This window comes from Oryx dammah, unplaced genomic scaffold, assembly GCF_014754425.2.
Source record: "Oryx dammah isolate SB20612 unplaced genomic scaffold, SCBI_Odam_1.1 HiC_scaffold_8, whole genome shotgun sequence".
NCBI lineage: Eukaryota > Metazoa > Chordata > Mammalia > Artiodactyla > Bovidae > Oryx > Oryx dammah.
The window spans coordinates 39,008,582-39,027,742 of NW_024070192.1; the positions used below are offsets into that span (position 1 = coordinate 39,008,582).

General features: G+C 57.5%; 1 protein-coding gene and 1 long non-coding RNA gene across 4 annotated transcripts in view; one reads left to right on the forward strand and one right to left on the reverse strand.

Moving 5' to 3' along the window:
* The window catches only part of SMG6 (SMG6 nonsense mediated mRNA decay factor), a 198,714-nt gene that overhangs the window by 176,787 nt on the left and 2,766 nt on the right, over positions 1-19,161 (forward strand). For all 3 annotated transcript variants that reach the window (XM_040243774.1, XM_040243775.1, XM_040243776.1), the window contains 4 exons: positions 3,581-3,727; positions 13,541-13,694; positions 16,542-16,753; positions 17,005-17,086. In XM_040243774.1, the coding sequence (XP_040099708.1) occupies positions 3,581-3,727; positions 13,541-13,694; positions 16,542-16,753; positions 17,005-17,086 (595 nt within the window). The remainder of the gene's footprint in view (positions 1-3,580; positions 3,728-13,540; positions 13,695-16,541; positions 16,754-17,004; positions 17,087-19,161) is intronic.
* Positions 109-8,546, reverse strand: LOC120866213. The gene is made up of 2 exons (XR_005721611.1): positions 8,327-8,546; positions 109-1,215 (listed from the first exon to the last, which is right to left on the reverse strand). It is a non-coding gene; the product is annotated as an uncharacterized LOC120866213 (long non-coding RNA).

Genomic DNA, 19,161 nt, shown 5'->3' on the forward strand with positions numbered 1-19,161 from the left:
CCACCCAGAGCAGTGGCGATGCCGACGTGACCAGCCAGCTCCTCAAGAGTGCACTCTGTTGGTGCCCCTTCCTGCCAGTCCCACCCCAGTGCCTCCATCTCGCTCTGCTACGAGTTCCAGATGCTTCTTTTTAATGCTGCATTGGAGGAGAAGGGAGGGAAGAAAGAGTTTAATAATGTGCAGCTCTGGAGGCTTAGGGAAGGGGGTCGGGGGGGTGGGGAGTGTTAGGGTTCAGGCCGAGGATCAAGTTTATGGATGTGTGGAGCCCAGCGCAGCACAGGCCCGAACTGCAGCCTCCAGCACACGTACAGGAAGAGCTGACATTGCTGGCCCCGTGTGGAAAATCACCCCCTCCCTCGCTCCCTCCCGCCCTCCCTCCTGCACATCCTGATGTGATTAAGGAATTCTCCTCTTGTTTGTTTGCCCTTGGTTGTTCCTGTAGCCCTTGCCTCACTCCCTCCAGACAGGGTGTGTGTGCATGTATGTGTGTGCACCAGCCCGAGTGCCCACCCCGGCCAGACCCCACTGGTGTTCGCCTCACCTGCATGTAGGTTTCTTTCTGGGGGTGACTGTTACTGCGGTTCTGTGCACAGGGGGTTTGTGTGTCAGCTTAAGCTGAACACTGCTGCCAGCTGCCCCGCCATCTGTGGGTGGTGAGTCGCTGTGAGGTGGGGCACTGTGGGTGCGTGCGTGCGTTTACTACCACTGCCCGCTGCCCTGCTGCATGTCTGGGGTGGATGACTGCTGGGGGTGCACACAAGAGCCCACTTTGCCTGATGCTCATCTCTTCCCTCCTCTTGGCCCCCCACCCCGCCAGTGTTAGAGGCAGAGGGGGCTTAGGTGGGAAGGAACGTGGGACTCAAGGAGGGGACGGAAGCAACTGCAGCCAGAGGCCAGGTCAGCCGTCGGCCAGCACAGTCATTTGGCCTGCGGCGGTCTCCAGCGCCCGGTGGAGCAGGGCGGGGTTCGGGGATGAAATCAGCAGCAGGCCCGGGAAGCCAGATGTCAGCTGGAAGCTGCCGCTGGTGATCTGAGGCAGTGATAGAGTGGCCACCTTTGCTTCAGAGTCTTCAGAGCAGCACAGTCTTGGATGGGCTTCATTGGAATAGCTGGAGAACCCCACCCCACCCCTGATGACACAGGGCTCTGCTTCCAGGAGAGAGGTGGTTCCAGGGATGAAGCTGAGCCCATGATTCCAGGCCCTCCAGATGAAACCTGGGCAGGGAATAACGGGAAGGAATGAGCTGTCAGTATGGGAGGAGCCAGTGGGCTTGCTAAAGCCACCAGGGTGTCCAGGCTCTGGGCAGGGCAGAACAGTGCCACCCAAGCCCTGGGCACTGTGAGGGAAGCCTGGGCGGGGTAGCGCCCCAGTGGGCCCTCTCAGCCATGTTTTAAGGCTAAGGCAGGCAGTAGAAGGTGAGCAAGGTAGCTCTCCAGGGTACTGCAGGAGATGTCCCTGGGGCCCAGGAGCCTGCAGGACCAGATCCAGGGCGGCAGGCAAGCCCAGGGGCAGGGGCTCTTCCCCTCTCGCAAGGAGTAGTCCAGCTCCTGGCCCCAGATCTCGGCTGTGCCACACTGTCTCCCTCCTTCCAAGGCTTCTTGACCAGACAAAGGTTGTGACCACGCCATGCTGCCCACTTCTTCCTTTTCCCACGAGCCTCCTAGGTTCCTTTGTGTTAGTGGCCCCTGGGAAACCCTGCTTACCCTGGTCTGTGTAATTTCACAACCCTGCACTTCCTCGTTTGGTGTGAGAGCTGAGCCAACCTCAGACAAGCCTTGCTGACCCTCTTTTGACCTCAGTCAGGCTCAGCGCGAGCCCCATGATAACCCTGTGTATCACTGATCAGAGCAGGCAGGGGCAGTGTCTCCCACAGGCCAGCCAGGGACCTGACTCCACTCACCCCATCCAGGTTAACCCCTAAGACAGGAAGTAAATGTGCAGAGAGGGCCTTCCTCCTTCCCAAGCCCTGGACCACTCTGGAAGTGAGTGACACTGCAAAAGCCTGCAGATTGTCAGATGAGTAGTGACTGCAGACAGCACCCCAGACCCCTGAGACCTCTTAGGTTAGTGGCCCCATCCTGAGATCTCGTCCCTCTCTACCCTGTAAGACTGAGTCACTTAAGGTGATTGAGAGAGGAAAGGGGGGGGCTGTTTATTCAGACATTATTCTTCACGAGCGGAACAGAGCCCGTCTCCTTAAGGATGCTGCCGACACACCTAACCCTCCACCCCTCGATTCTCCTCCTAAGACAAGGCACTGCCTACCCACTGACACGCTCTGCTAACCACTTTCCGCAAAGCGTGTCCATCGGAATGCCACTGCAACGGGCGGTTGGAGGAAAGCGTAGCCTGTGTTGAGCAGGATCCCTGTGGGCCTGCGGGAGCTCAGCTGGGCTGCTGAAGCTGGCCTTGAGCTCCATCTAGGTCCAGGGCCGCACCTGCACTGCTGGGGGTCATTGGTAGGGGCGCAGACTTTGGAATCAGTCTCACTAAGGTTTGAATCCCTGGTCTGCCGCTTGCTCACCTCTTGACCTTGAGCAAATCGTTTAACTCCCTAGACCTCTATTTGTTCATTTATTAACTAGGGGTGATGATAGCATCCATTCACAGGCTGTTGTATTAAATGAGTTATTAATACGTGAAAAATGCTTAGCCGGGTACCTGGCTTCATAGTAAGCACTCAGTAAATGACAGCTGTTACTGTCATAATCATCATCATTATTACCATCCAGTTATCATTCAGACCCAGGAATCTTCTGCTCAACCACCCCTTTACCAGTGCTAACGCTGTCCCTCCAAGGGAGCTCTCTCGGGCAGCTGCATGTTCTCCACTGACCAAGGCCAAGAGTGAAGGAGTGAGAAGTGGAGCCCAGGACCACCCGGGGAGTAGTGGCTTCTAAGAGCCGAGGCTGCGAGCAGGGAGGTGCCATCCCTAGGGAAGGCGCCTCCAGCCTGGCAGGAGACTCCTTAAGCTAGCCCGCCTTCTCCCAGTCTGTCCCGGCCCCTGGAGGGCAGCTGTGCAAGGTCGTGTCATGTGAATTCCTGTCATGGGGCCCCCAGCCCTCACACCGCCAGCCTGTGGTCTTAAAAAGAAACCAGGGCAAGGTCCGCTGAGCTGCAGCATCTGCTCCCTGACGCCGTCTGGGGCTAGGGCGCGTCCACGCCCAGCTCCCAGCTGTTGGCCAGAGTGATTCCTATCAGATCGTTGGAATGAATTACACTTCAGTTGGGTGGTTTAACTTTCTCTGTCGTTTCCCCCTTTGGTGAGTTTCAAAATGAAAATAGGCCCAAAGTTTGACATTTGGAGTATGTGCAAAGAAGAAAGGGCTGTGACTATAGGCATGGAAGTAGATACAGTGTGGATCTATGAGTGTGCAAGAGGAGGACCCTGGAGTGCACAGGAGAGCCGGGGGAATACATGGCACTTCCCCGAGCCAAGGGGAACATACACCACGGGGCCCTGTGCAGGGAATGGTCAGGGAAGCCTGAGCTGAGATGCGCGAGGGACCAAAGGGTGGGTCTGGTCAGCGCTGTGGGCTCACGGTCTCCTCTCTCTCCTGACTTGCGCCCCCACCGAAGGAGGAGGACGTGGTGATTGAAGACTTTGAGGAAGACTCGGAGGCCGAAGGCAGCGGGGGCGAGGACGACATCAGGGAGCTTCGGGCCAAGAAGCTGGCTCTGGCCAGGAAGATAGCGGAGCAGCAGCGTCGCCAGGAGAAGATCCAGGTGGGGCCCGGCCAGGCACGCGGTTCTGGTGTGGGTGGTGGTCTGCCCAGGGCCCAGGGGAGATGGGGGTGGGGGTGAGCAGGACACTCTCGCTGGGACCTGACTGGTTCCGCCACCTGTGTTCTTCCTCCGCTGCTCAATTCTGGTTCGGCACCTGCAGTCCCCCTCCTCCTGGGATCCAAGGCAGGGTCAGGTTCTTCCCCAAGAATCTGCTGAAAGCTCCTCCCCCTGTGATGATCTGTGATGCCGCACAGACCCGACCTTTCACATAGTTTCGGGGGTTTCCCAGTTCCCCTGAGCCTTGTGCAGACACTCCTGGAGAAACCAGGGTTCTCTATTGAGAACACCTGTTCTCGGGGGTGAGCTGGTGGTGTCCTGGCTGCAGTCCGCATGCATGTATTCCCACTGTAATAGCCGAGCCCCTCTGGATAGGACACGCTAAACCCTTCAGAGAGAAACTACTCCATCTCCACACAGGATTCTCACATCAGCGGGCCTCTCGTGGACCCATACTGTCCCTGCCCGCAGACTTTTCCTTATGGTTCTCCCAGGTCCAGCTCTTGTGCTGTAAGCTCACTTCCTCTTACCTATTCCTCTTATCTGTCAGGGCAGATGGGGAAGGGCCAGCCATGCTCCTGCTTTAAGACTAGCTGCACACGTGGGGAAGCACCAGTCCTCTTCAGGGATGTCTGTCTTCAGCCCTCTCTTCACCCACCTCTGGCCTTTGGCATGGAGTATAGTCCGTGTGGTCAGGACGACCTGATCAGGCTGGGCTCCACCACTCACCAACCATGTGTCTTCGGGCACATGGTTTAACTTCTCCGAACCAGTTTCCTCATTTGCACAGTGAAAGTAGTGACAGCACCTCCCTCGTGGAATGGCCGTGAGGCCTGCAGGAGCTGGTGCACGTCAGGCCCCAGCACAGTGCATGGCACATAGGATGTGCTCATGGCACACCGAGGGCTGACAGCAGACTGATGGTCCACCGGACAGAGCCCTGCCCTGGGGAGAGCTCTGTCTGTTGGGATCCGTGGGCCTTTAGACATGTATGTACCAGTCGACCAGTTGGAGTTAAGCCTGCAGTACCTCTACAGCATCACCGTCACGGTGGTATGGCCGCTGCCTCCCTCTTTTTGTGATTTCTGTAAACCTCTGTCCTGGCCCTCAGAGCTTCGTCCTCAGGATGTCTGTCTTCCTGACCTGAAGCTCTTTTCTTCCTCACCATCAGTCATCCCAAAAGTTGTCTCCATACCACCACCTCTATTTCTTGACTCTCACCCCAGCAGTCATAGAGTCGATTGTATCAGAGGTCCACAAGTACTTGTCTTTGTTGGTTTTTCATCACGCTTGAGTTCCCTGTAGCTTTGGGCCCTGAAGCCACCTCTTTCCAGCTCACAAGGACCTTCGTATTCTTGACCACACCAACCTCCTGGGCTTCTAGACCATTGTTCTTTACTTGCTCTTCTCCTTCCTTTCTCTTACTTCTTAGTCTTAGCATGCAGAGTTGACACTCAGCAGATATTTTTGTTCAGTGGGTTCATGAATGATACTAAAAAGAGCGTCATCTTTTTTTTTTTAATTATTTATTGTTACTTTTTGGCTGTGCTGGGTCTTCGCTGCTGAGTTTGGGCTTTCTCTAGTTGTGGCGAGTGGGGTCTGCTCTTCACTGTGCTGCTCAGGCTTCTCTTTGCAGTAGCTTCTCTTGTCACAGAGCACAGGCTTTAGGGCAGGGCTCAGTAGTTTTGGTTCACAGGCTTAGTTGCCCTGCAACATGTGAGATCTTCCTGAATCAGGGATCACACCCATGTCCCCTGCTTTGGCAGGTGGATTCTTAACCACTGAACTATCAAGGAAGTCTGAGATCATCATCTTAAAGCTCCTCACTGGCTTCTAAGTCATCATATCTGCTTTTTTTATTTTTTAGTTTTATTTATTTATTTATATGTGGCTGTGTTGGGTATTCATTGCTGCACAGGTTTTTCCTCTAGTTGCAGCGAGTGGGGGCTACTCTCTAGTTGTGATGCATGGATTTCTCATTGGTGCAGAGCACGGGCTCTAAGGCGTGCAGGCTTTAGTAGTGGTGGCACATGGGCTTAGTAGCTGCAGCTCCCGGGCTCTAGAGCACAGACTCAGTGGCTGTGGTGCACGGGCTTAATTGCTCCACAGTTTGTGGGATCTTCCCGGCCCAAGGATTAAACCTGTGTCCCCTGTACTGGCAGACGAATTCTTTACCACTGAGCCACCAGGAAAGCCCCCTCACGTCTGATTTCTTATCAGATCCTGTCTGCTCGCTCGTTCATGCCCTCCTCTCCTCTCCATTCCCATCGCCACAGCTGCTGCTTTAGCCCAGGGATTGACTAGACTGGAGCCAGCAGCCCTGCCCTGCACAAGTCTGACGGGGTCCTATTTACCTTGGAGTCTGTAAATGGCGGCTCCTGGAGTTGTGGGACCGGGTCTGTGAGCCAGGCTCACTGCCTGCAGTGCATCACTATACATAGTTTCATCGTTCCCTTCCCAAAGGCGCCACTCCCCTGCCCAGGAATCGTCAGCACCTTTGCTTGCCTAATAAGGTTGAATTCCTTACTGTGGCAGCTGAGGCTGTTCCCAGTCTGTTTTCCCAGCCTCTTCTCCCATTCCCCGTGAGCCCTCACAAGCTGTGGGATGCTGGGCAAATGCTTTGACCTCCTTGAGCCCGTTTCCTCACCTGTCAGACGACAGTGGTGATAGCACCTCCCTCAGAAAGAGTGCACGCGAAGTGCCCGTCCATCTGGACACTCCGGCCCCGCTGCCCCGGCAGCGCCAACCCTCCTTCCGCCCACCACCCCCGACGGCGCTGCCCTTCCCCACGCTCATGTCTTGGTTCCCGCTGCTCCCTCAAGCCCAAGTACCCTTTTTTCTGCTCCACATTTCCTATTACCTGTTGAAATTCTATTCTTCCCTCAGTCCCCAGACGAAACCCCATCTCCCCAGTGAAGCCTTCCCCGACTCCCCCCAGGAGGAGTTCACCTCTCTGCTCAGTGCTCCTGTGGCACTGATTTATACTTCACTTGTGAAATGTATATCGCGTCTCAGATTACACTTATTGCTGGGCTTGTTCCCCCGCCGCACCGTGAACTCCTTGCAATCAGGTCCTGCGTCTTCCGCTCAGTGTGGTAAGCAGTGCTGAGCACCTACCAGGCTGGTTGCCAGGGTACATGGGGGCGAACCAAGGAAGTCCCGCCCCAGAGTGTCCACTGGCATGGAGGTCAGTGACGTGTCGTGGGAGCGAGCCCTGTTACCAAAGGGGAGCGCCAGCCGCTGGAGGAGCGCGTGCCGAGGGGACCTGTCCTTGTCCCGAGCGCCGTGGGCAGCCCAGCCTCCCCAGTGACGAGCGGTACCTGACAGCAGTCCCATGCGGGGCTTGACTTCTGGGGCCTGTGGCCGCTGCTGCCTGGGGAGCCCGTCAGCTCCCTCGGAGCAGGATGCTCGGGTCCCGGCACCAAGGGCCTGCTGCGGGCCATCAGGCCGGGCAGCTAGGGCCCCTTTAAGAGCAGGCCCCACATGCGCTGCTGCTGGCGGCCTGCCTCCTGTCAGCCCTCTTCCTCCAGCCTCACAGCCACAGGAGGATTTCTCAGCAGAGAAAAAATTCCCCCCTTCCCTTCTCCCCGCCCCCCTTTAATGCCCGGGGCCCTTCACTTCCATAATTCTTCATTTTCCAGCCTTGAACGTAAGCCAGACACATCTGTCTGGCCATATGCGTGAACCCTGGAGTCTGTGCCGAGGTGGCTGTAAAACAGGGCCGGTGAAGGCCCTTCTGGGAGAGCACACACATGTGTGTGCCCTCAGGCCATTGGCTCCCTGCCCAGAACTACGGGGCTGCAGCGCTCCAAACCCATGTTAACCTTTTCTTATTTTTCCTCTTTTTGTTTAATTTAAGGGGGGAAAATCCCAAGGAAAAGGTATAAATTGTCCTGGGAGTGGGGGAGAGGCTCCTAGCTGGAGAGGCCATTATTGTTGGCAGGTACCTGGTCACACTAATACAATAAGGAAGAGAGGAGCATCGGGTGAATTAAGATCGGGGAGATGGGCTGTAAATTACACGGCTCCGAACCCCCTCCATCTCAGGGGTGTTAACCAAGAGGTGTAAGGCAGGTCCCCAGCTCCCAGCGCCTTTTACAGATGCAGCAAAACAGGAACCACACATGTTTGGGGAAGGGGATATGAAGATGGGGTTGGAAAAAACCCTCCGGGCCCCCATGCTGGCTGTAAAGTCCAACTGAGATCTGGGGCCGGAGCCACACCCCCTCTTCCCCCGCTCCCACCTAGACCCCTAGGCCTGCACTCAGCTGCGGGATGGGGGGAGGCGAGGCCTGGCCTCCTCCGCAGCCTGTCCCTCCCCGCTTCCGGCGTTGCACAGAGGCTGGTGAGTGGGGCCGGCTGGAGGTCAGGAAAGGGGTGTGGGCAGCTCTCAGGACCTGTGCAGCTGGAGCCTCAGCGGGCTCTGGGCGCTGGGGGCCAAGTTCGCCCACCCAGGGAAGGCTTCGAGACTGCCCTCTCGGCCCAGCCCAGCCTTCACCCATTGCCCGAGGCGGCTCTGCGTCTTGCCCTGCTTGTGCCCACCTTGCTGCCTTCTGCCGAGTTCCTTTTGTTCCCATTGCCCTTCTCGGGAGGTGTCAGAGACCAGAGCAGGGGGCCTGGTTTGTCTGGGAAATTGGTCAGAAGTGTTTCATTCCTAACCAGGCCCCCAGGGCAAAACAGTCGCCGAAAATCCTCCTCCGGGCTCGAGGCGAGGCGTGGCCTCTTGGCACCTCACCCTGGCCCTGTGAATCCCCCGCCTCCTCTCTGCCTCCACGAGGCTCTCCTGTGATTTGTGCTGCTGTCGGGCGGGGTCAGGTTTCCTGAGCAGTTGCAAACATCCCACCTGAAACATAACAGGCTCTTCCTCTGGCCACAGCTATTGTTTCCCTCGGCGTTATGGCCACAGCCTTGCTCCGTAGCCAGCAATGACATGTGTTCTGAAAATAGCTTTGCTCCCCTGTCCCCTTCCCGCCCACCCACCCTCCTGAAGATGCGGTCATTCCTTTGTGACGGCCCCAGGAGTTTCATGCTAAATATAGCTGCAGCCCATTCACACTGCCACCCAGCTGTGGGGGGCGGCGCTGTGGAACAATGGGGCATACACAGAGCCCCCACACCTGTATGGAATCCAGCGGAAGGCGGACACTCAGCCCTGGCTCCTAACTGTCGGAGACGGGGCGGGAGCCAGCGCACTACCCGGCCAGGGGCACGTTCACGCCAGAACAGGAAGGCACAGCAGCCCGTGGAGCTGGGCAAACGCCCATCCCAGAGCTCACTTCAGCCACTCGCACCTCTCTGGCTCCTGCAGCATCCACAGGGGGCTGTCATCCTGAGAGAGGTCAGGCTTTTCGGCCAAAATACCCTTGGGCTGCTGCTTGGAGCAAGCCCAGGGTTGGCATGCTTGGCCCTGCCACTCCCTGTCCATCTAGAAAGGGCAGCAAGAAGTAGCAGGCAAGTCATCATAATTATAACCTTGAAAAAGACGGCAAGTATATGTTAAGTTCTGTGGTACCGACTCTGAATACCCAGAGAAGGGATCCTAAGCAGAAATGTTCCCATGAGCAAACCCCCTGCAATGAAGATGCTAAGGGAAGCCAGTGACCCAGGCTGCTTTGTGGAGCAGATGCAGAATCTGCACCCACGGATTTCTGCAGTTCAGGAAGGAATGCCAGTGGATAAGACTGGAAGCTCCCACTGCAGAGGGCATGGGTTCAGCCCCTGGTTGGGGGACTAAGACCCCACATGTTGCACAGTGTGTCCCCCAAAACAAGAATGTCTGCCTACAATGCCGGTGGTTATCTCACCAGCTTTTCCTAGTTTATATTTCATTCCCATTTTTCCAGGTTTTTAAATTTTTTTTTAAATACCTCCACTTAACTTTAAATAGTTAAATATTCCATTTAACTTTAGTTAAAGGAGAAAGGAAAAAGAGCACCATGAATCTCGTAACAGAGATCAGCAGTCCACCACCTCACCATCCCCAGCTCTGCTCCCTAGTGGCTGCCCCAGATAGTCACCCCCACTGGATATATAAAAGGTGAAAAATGGAGTTGGGCAGGAAGAACGGAAACTGAAATTGGCTGTTACTAATATCAGGCATCTAGCTAGATACTTTGAGACACAGGATGAACGTGGAAATTCGCTGTGTTACCAAACTTCTCATTTCTGGTGAAGACATTGGTCTGGCCCGAGAGGCCCAGGGATCAACAGTCCCATCAGCCTGTGGCTGCAGCCCCTGTGGAGCCCTGAGCAGAAGGAAGGCCTGCTCTTGACCTGGTGCTGCCCTGTGACCCAGGCTCCTCAGTTCCACGACTCCCGTGTGAACTAACGGCGCTGCCTTTATTTGTAACACTCAGTGTCTCAACTTTCTAAAAAGGTCAGCCTCCCCCAGTCATCCCCAGCACGGGAGGAACTTAACCTGTGAAGGAGCCCTTCTTGGGGACCCCGGCCCTGCAGCTTCCTCCTCAGATGTCGCTGTGGACCAGCCCCCTCCCAGGTCCCCACCAGCCTGCTCCAGGGTGCCTCCGGGCTTCAGAGAAAGTCAGTTACTGAGCGCCTTCAGACACGGTTACTTCTTTCTTTCTTCACACTGGATGACTTCATGGTCCCTGTTGCCCCTGGTCTGATCAGCATGTCCACGCTTTCCCTAGGGTTCCCAGCTCTGCATCAGAGGACCACTGCGGCCCAGCCTTCGCCGCAGCGAGAAGGGTTCCTAAGGACCTCTCCTTCCGGGTCAGCACACTTGACTCCGGGCCAGGGCCAGTCTGTCTGAATCACAGCATTCCAGTTGCGCCCCCCTCACCCCCACCAGAGGCTTCTGCAGCTTTTTGCTCATACAAACAAAAATAAATCTCACTACCGGCCTCTGAACTCCGCGGCAGCATGCTTCCCCTCTCCCCGAGCGTCCCATGGCTCTGAGTGGGGACTTGGCACTCGCCCCACCGACATCACTTTTTCACTCCCTGCGCATCCTGTGTCCTTCTCTCACCGTGCGACCCAGGGATCAGAGTGGGACGTGACGGCCGGCACAGGCGCCGTGCACAGCTGCCAGGAATCTGACGGGTAAAATCTGGAAAAGTTGGGAGGGCAAATGCTAAACGCACACACACACACACACACACACACACACACACAGCGCCACTCAGAGGACCGGAAACACCGACACCCACAGACAAGGGCCTGCGATTCCCAATCCTTCCTCATTTGAATTCTCTTAAGGGGACTGGGCTAGTGTCATGACCCAGGCATGATCCCCCCCTCCAGAGGCCTACTGGTACCCCCAAAAGAAGGGGGAGCAGCTTCATCGAATCTCCTGAGACCCAGGAGGGCATGTGGGGAACAGGAAGCAGTGGTGCGGTGAGTCACTGGGCAGAAACCAGGTTAAGGGAAGTTGTCCGCGGGTGTCCCCGGGACCGGATGGTGGCAGCACAGCCCCGACCACCCTCAGCAGCTCAGTCCCACCCACCCCTGGGGACCCAGCCAGGCTGCCACCTCCCCATGACACCGTGGCCTCCGTTCACCTTTCTGGCCCTGAGCCAGCACTCAAGGAACTCAGACGGCGCACGCTTCCCTGGACCTTGTGCCTAGATTTTTCTTCCGTCCTGTCATCAAAACACCCAAGCAGGCTCAGCCCCCGCCTCCCTCAGCCACCTGGCCTAAAGGCACCCCCCCCCCTCCGTGAGGAAGGCTGGTCCGAGGTCTTGGGAGCTCATTGTTCCCACAGGGTAGAAAGGGCAGCCAGTGCCACTTCCTTAGGGTCAGCCTGAGGGCCGGAGGGTCACTTCTGGAGGCAGGAAAACTAAGACGTGATGGGTCTGAGTGGGGGAGGCAGCGGCAGAGATGCCATCCTCGGGCGAACCCGACAAGAGGGCTCATCCTGCCCCTTCTCACCGAGAAAGACAGAGATCTGGGGGCCCGGGACACCAAGAGCACGTTGCTGGCAGTGGAAAGGGAGCTGGAGAGCCCTGAGGCCTGGGAAGAGGGGCGATGGGGGCAGAGGCTGGAGCCCCGCCCACGAGGAGAGGCTGGGGCGTTCGCTGAGCTTGAGCGGGGGCCGTTTCTTGTCCTCACAAAATGCCCACGCCATCACACGTTCTGTGTCGACTCACTCACACTGAGAAGTAATATTTTTTAAATGCCCAGGCTGAGTTCAATGGAATGTGTGTCACCCACTGGCTGGCAGCCCCAGGGCGAGGGCCGGGGACCCGGGTTCCTGGGAAGGTGGCCCGCAGGCCAGGTGCTTTCCCTCCCCAAGTGAGAGCCGCAGGAGACTGCAGGCGAGCCCCTGGGCCACGTTTCTCATGCCCGCCGGCGCCCTGTGCCTTCCACCAGCTCTGGTGGCAGTGGCAGCAGCGACTTACTCAAAGGGAAAGGTCCCCAGCAGGTCACAGAGGCGCCACCCCCAGCGTTCGGAGGCATGCCCTTTCAGTTTTACTGTCACTGCCAGTGAAACCTGAACACCTTCCTCACTGACTGTTAGTGGCCAGGGCCCAGCCCATGGGCCCCATCTCAGTTGGCACGCACATCTCCCTTGCTCGGGGCTCGTGTCTGTGTGCCTGCAAGTTGGTGTGTGGCAGGAGGCCACAGAAGGGCAGGGCAGGGCTGGGACTTCCGCGCCGGGCCCCTGCCAGGCTTGTTTTGGTGTCCTCCAGCTCCACACACCGGGGCACGGGCTCTGGGCAGATGCCCACAAACCAGCTTGCTTCCTGGCCATGGTCCCCAGAAGACGAAGCAGCCAGAGAGTGATCAGGCCCCTAGTGACAGGTGGACCCAAAGCCTATCTCCCAGGGCCTCCGCCATGCGTGCCCTGTCAGACTTGAGAAAGTTGGGCTTTTCCAAATGGGTTTGGAAGCGACCTTGAAAGATGGGAACACGTAAGACTGACAAGCTCCAGGCCAGGAGCTTTCTGAGGTGTGCTGCCCAGACCGCTGGTGCCGCCCGAGGGGTTTTTAGTGATGCGTAGGAGGCACGCTGACTCCTTACTGCGGAAATTCAGCTTGCCTGGGCGCTCAGACTCCTGATACCACGTATATTATTTGCTGAGCCACAAAAGCAAGTTGACTTGAAGTCCATCTAAAGAAAAACACCAAGTAAACAAACGGTATAGATTGCGCAGAGTTGTGGCAAAGCAGCACGGGTGGGACACAGACGATCCCTGCCTAGGGAGCACCCGGCTGGTCGGGGGAAGACGGTCTTCATTCTCGTCAGTCCAGATGGCATTCTGTACAGACATGTGGCTTGGGATGTCGTCTGTCCCGCTGTGTGGACTCCTGCCACTCTGGGAGACGTTGGTGTCAATTATTAGTTGTCAGCATCACTTTTTTTGCATAGGTTTTGAGGTGGTTCTTTTTTTTTCTTCTTAACTACACAGTGAAGTAAGTGGAAATGACAAATTCTGAGTATATGTGTGTGTCTAAAGTATCTAGATTAAGAAGTACCTCCTGTATTCTCAGTAACGTGTGTGAAGCCACTCTCCTGTGCCTTGTTGATTTTTAGCCCCAGGTCTTCCTTTCAGAGCCCCTTTATTTTGAATGCCATCAGGGTCCCTTCTCAGTCCCACGTGGGGTTTTAGTCACACCCTGTTCCCCAAGCCTTTGGTCTCCGTGGGTTTGTCTTGGGCCAGCCCCACGGGAGTCTGGCTGTCACTCTGGAGCAGGGGTTGAGGCTGAGGGGGCAGGGTGCTGATGCACACGGTAGAGTCAGGGCCCGGGTTTGCCCGGCACTGGCCTGCTCATCGACCACTCTGTGTCCCCGTAGGCTGTCTTGGAGGACCAGAGTCACGTGAGGCAGATGGAGCTCGAGATCAGACCCTTGTTCCTCGTACCAGACACCAACGGCTTCATTGACCACCTGGCCAGCCTGGCACAGCTGCTGGAGAGCAGGAACTACATCCTAGTGGTGCCCCTCATCGGTGAGTCGGAGCCGGGCCCGCCCTGCACATGCGCAGCGAGGCCCCTCTGCACGCACGCGCCGCACCCCGGGGGCCCGGCAGGCAGAGCCTCGCCGTGTGTGTAAGACGGGATTTGCAGGGAAGTTGGGAATGCGTGGGGCAAGGGAGACTGTTTAATAATCAAAGCAGTTCGAATTATTATGGCTGATCCGTGGCTTAAACTGCTTGAGCAAATGGACTCCTGTGTCCCAGCAACCAGAGGCTGCCCGAGCCCAGCCCTTGTTTTTATCCTTATAAAGCTCGCAGTAAAACAGCAAAGCTGGTTCCCGTTATTGGTAAACACTCAGCCCTGGCAGATAACGGCAGTGCTGCTGGGTGGTCTGGCAGGGAGGCTGGGAGGATTTTGAAGTGGTTAGATGCCTTTGGTCTGATGGGCTTGTAGCTTTTCACGATCATTCTGTTGGTTCGAGGTAGCGTTATTCTGGCCAGTGTCACCCCAAGGCCGGACCGATGGAGGCCCTCGGCTCCCGCCTGTGGATTCCTGCCACTTGGGCCCTCACCACTGTCTGGTCGCTGTTTGCTGGTACAGGGTCAGCGTCTCAGGGCCGGCTCGTGCGCTTCCACCCTCAGGCTGGAGGAGCCCAGCTGGGCCATCTCCAGGGACTGTCTAAGGCACCCCTGGTTCTTGGAGCCCTGTGGTGGGTCGGCTTCAGGAGGGGCCCCGGGCTTCTGTACAACTCATTCAGCCACTAGCGCCGAGAGCTGTCCTCTGGAGGGAGGGGGTCTGGAAGATGACTGGGAAGCTAGGGCTGCTTAATGTCCCCTCTCAGCAGCCACTTGGAGCAAGTTTGGAAGCCCTGGCCTCTGGATGGTCTGCCAGACTGGCCGTCTGCCTGCCAAGCCACCTCTGACATCCATGCCAAGATGTTCCATTGGGCCTTCCCTCCCAGTCCCCAGTGTCTTAGTGCCAGATGAGGGTGGAAACAAAGGGCAGGAAACATCCGCCCCTGCAGAGGCTGTAGAACCCTGGGGGGTTGTGGGAAACACGTTAGCACCACCTGAGAATGTTGGCACTGAAGCGGCCCTCGGCCTGCCTCCACCCTCCCTGTCTTCCTTCCCCCTCCCCATGTGGCCTGGCCAGAGCCTCTTCAGCCCAGGCCCTGAGACCCATGGGAAGGTTTTCTGTTCTTCAGAAGTAAAGCAGCTTGTCTCCCCGGGGCCGAGCCGGACCCTCGTGTTGTTGGAGCCACCCCTCTGCCCTCACCGGGTCCCAGGTGGGGCAGCTTTCAGGAGACCAAGTCCCCGTGCCCTCCTGCCCAGGAGATTTTCAGGAGTGAGAAAGTGAATTGGGTGCTCTTTGCTGGATGGTCAGGAAATGGGGTAATTGAGAGGCAGCCACGTCTCAGGCTGCTCACCTAAGTCTTGGAAGGAGCCTCAGACACCACCCCAGCCCGACGAGTTCTTGGTCACCAGCACCGATGGGGCCCACCATGTGCTCTGTCTCCTTGTTCCCAAGGGCGCCCATGAAAGGCAGAGCTGCAGCCCTTGGCCTTGGTGAGCTTATGGGCCAGTGGGGGAAGCCAGATTATGTGGGGAGGGAGCAAATATATAAGGGGGCCCAGAGGAGATGGCAGCTATAGAATAGTCAGCCCCCAGGGGCACCGGGAAATGCCAGCTCTGTCACAGGAGAGCAGGCCCCTGCCCTGTGCCCAGAGCACAGAGGGTTAAGCCGACAGCCTCCCCGCTTGTCTCTTGTGCTCTTTAACCTGCTCCATGCTCCTTAGGCCTGACCCCAGCATTAAGAAGCCCCGCCTGGTGCAGAAGCACAAACAAGCTTCCCCTTTGAAGCCTGTTTAGTTTGGAAGCAGGAAAGCAGATTTTGGGATAGAATACTAGTTTTTCACATTTGATGTTCTGTTTGGTGTACCATACACTCAGCCACCACTACTCCGCAACCTCAGCCATACGTCGTGTGGACGCTGCAGCTTCAGGTTGCTGAAGGCATGGGGTGTGTGTGTGTGTGTGTGTGTGTGTGTGTGTGTGTGTGTGTGTGTGTTCGTGCTCCCACATGGGCCCTTTCCAGAAAGTGTCTCTGAATACCCAGACAGTGAGTGCCAGGCTCACCATGGAACAGCGTGCTCACGCCGACTCCCCGAGCCGTGAATCACTGTGCTGAGGAGAGGCCTCAGACCCCAAACTCTCCCGGAGCCCCCAAGGAGTGCATATTTCCCACTTGACCTCAGGCTCTTGGCTGGAATTTTGGAAAGAATCTTCACCAGAAAATGAAGCCGTGTCCCAGACACATAGGCAGGCAGACACACACTCACACACACACACACACACACGTGCAGTATCAGAGGAGGTAGAAGTGCCAAGGGGATGGTTCAGTGGACTAACAGGGTCCCTGCATGCGAGGCCGTGACCCCACTTCCCACCCCGTGACCTCCTCGCGCTCTGCCAAGGACAGGCATAGAACAGCTGGGGGCCCGGGCGGATGAGGGAGGGTGCCCCTCTCCCTCTAGCTGCTGCATACCCTTGCCTCTCCTGAGGGACCCTCTTGATTTGATTCTATAACTGAGGAATGTGATGGAGGGGCCAGGTTTCTTCCTCTGAATACAGCAGCTCCAGAAAATCCCTCCCAGGAGAAGGGTGGGGCCCAGGGGAAGAGGCAGAAAAAAGAGAGAACACTTGGAACATCGAAGCACTTCTTGCCCTCCAAGGGCCCCGGTTTCATGGGAAGACTCCTGTGGGGCCACGTGGCCTCCGGGGTTGCGTAGAAGCTGCCTGCGAAAGCAAGGCCTTGGGTGCAGACAGACAAGACAGACGTGATTGTTGAGGCTGATTCCTTGTGGGACTGTGTCTCCTCAGTGATCAATGAGCTGGATGGCCTGGCCAAGGGCCAGGAGACAGACCACCGGGCCGGGGGCTATGCCCGCGTGGTGCAGGAAAAGGCCCGGAAGTCCATTGAGTTCCTCGAGCGGCGATTCGAGAGTCGGGACTCTTGCTTGCGGGCCCTGACCAGCCGTGGCAATGAACTCGAATCTATCGCCTTCCGCAGCGAGGACATCACTGGCCAGCTGGTGAGACCCAGGGCAAAATGGGAGCGCTCGAGCCAGCCTTCAGAACAGGGGCCCTGGGAGGGAGGGGCTCAAGGCAGGCCCCCCAGCCTGGACCTCCTGCCCCTAGGGGGCATCCACCATCGAGGCCCAGGAAGGGGTTCCTTGTCCCCCGGGTAACTCAGCACAGTGGGACCTGGCCAAGCAGGTCCAGGGCGTGGATGGGCGGGCCACTGAGATGGGACCCCAGCGGCACTCACCCTGTCTTCTTCCAGGGTAACAACGATGACCTGATCCTCTCCTGTTGCCTCCACTACTGTAAAGACAAGGCGAAGGACTTCATGCCCACCAACAAAGGTAGCGCGCTCCCTCCCCCTCGGGACCTTCCCTTCCCTCCCTACCTCGTCCTACCTGCCTCAGCCCTAGGTCCCTTCCCTGACTCTGGCCTGGGAAGTGTAAAAATCAGGGATGAGGCCTGATACAAGCCTGAGGCCAACCCAGGTCCCGCCCCCCCCCCCCCACACACACACACCACCCCCGACTCCCCCAGCCTCAGGTGGACCCTCAGCCAGCTAAGGACGGCCTCGCCCAGGAAGCTGGGCTTCATGCAGTGAACTCTCCTGCTCTGCACACATCCATCTCCTCTCTTGGGTCCTCAGTGAGTTCTCTGACAGCAGGAATGTCTTTATGATTCACTGTGGCTTATTCCGGCCGTGGTCTCCTGAGCCCAGCCCTCTGCCGCTCGGAGGACAGTCCCTAGCGGTCCCTAGGGCCCCACCTCCCTGTCCTTGGCCATGCTCACCCTCTCAGTTCATCCGTGAATGTTTAGTCTGTATCAGGCCAGGGTGGAAGTACTTCCCCAACTAGTAGTGGTCCTTCTCTTCCTGTCTCTCTGGTTGTGTGACATAGCACTTTGGAGGCAGGTGGGACCTTGCAGATGGAGCCCTCAGCCCGGTTTTCAAAACCCTTTTGGTGAGCAGAAACCCGTCGGGTCAGAGACTCTCTTCAGGGTGCTTGAGCACCTTACCCTCATCCCAGAACCGTCTCTTGCCTGAGCTGGCCTCTGAGAGTCAGCGAGGCTCAGGTGTTGCTCCTGGCTCCCGGGACTCCAGCCCTTTCTTCTTCGGGAAGGAATCCCTAGGCTCTCCAGCTCAGTGTCATCTGCACAGGGGATAATTCCCAGCTCTTGGTCTCCTGTCTGCATGTCTGCAGCCTTCTTGTCCTCTTCTCTGCGTTGAGGTCACCCAGCCAGCCCATCGCTGCTGGCTTCCCCGCCCTGCTGCCCGGTGGGCCTGGGACTGCCTTCCCTCCAGCCTCCTCGCACCGCTTCAGCACCGCCCATGCCGCCCACGGCCCTGTACCTGAGGCGGGTGACGCGCCCACAGCTGCTGTTCCTCAGAGGGGCCCAGCTACGTGGTACACCTGCACCGTCCCTAAGGGGCAGATCCAGAGCATTCAGGGGGCAAAGAGGAGCCCGGCTGAGCCCAGCGGAGGGGTGGGGCTCTGCTCCCAGGCAGCTTCCTGGAGGGGCACCTTCTGAGGGCAAGGTCGGCCGGACTGCAGAAGGCCTTGTTGGGAAGTACGGTTCAGATACCGCTGTGGCCCCACCCAGCCTCAGAGCTGTTTCTTTCTCAGCAGAGACACATTTTGGCTTTGGCCCTAGTCTCCCCAGCCCCCACTTCACCCCCAACAGCCTACAGGAACCCATTGGCATCCTGGGGACCGCCCCTATCAGAATTACATCAGCAAGGGCTGGTGTAATCAAACCCCATTTGTCAGTGTGAATTCTTAGCAGATTAACTTGTCAGATTCACAGAGAAACCATCACCAAATGTTTATGTGTAAACGATGTTGAATTTTAAAATCATGTGGATTATGGCGGATGGGGCCTGACAGGATGACAGTCTCTGGTTTCTAACAAAGTGAAGTTACCAGTGTCAAAACAGAGGATGTTTATTGTTCAAAATGTCTCAAAGTATCCACAGAAACCCCTGCAGACCCCTGCCAGCAACGCCGGGCCTCGGTTGGCTGCCGTGAGGCCTGGGACTCGCCTGGTCTGAGTCCCAGGGCAGGAGCAGTGGGGCCGTGGACAGACCTGGGCCGCCTGCTGCGAGCCCCACAGGGCACTGCCCGTCACCCCGCCCCGCCCCCCACCCCACCCCCCCCACCGAGCCGCTGGGCGTCTCAGAGCATCTCCTCTCCCCATGGCCGCCTTCCTCACCCTCTCAGTCCGCCACGGCCGCTCACCTCCCACCACACCCTCCTTCCGCCGCTCCTCTTCTCTCACCACCATCAACCCCACGAGCCTCTCCTCCCTCTTCCCCCAGACTCCTCCCAAGGCTGACAGCCAGCTCGCAGCCTCCCTGCCTGGAGCTGGCAAGCCTGAAACTGCTCAGGTCTGACACGGATATTTGCAGTCCCCCAGCCCCGCC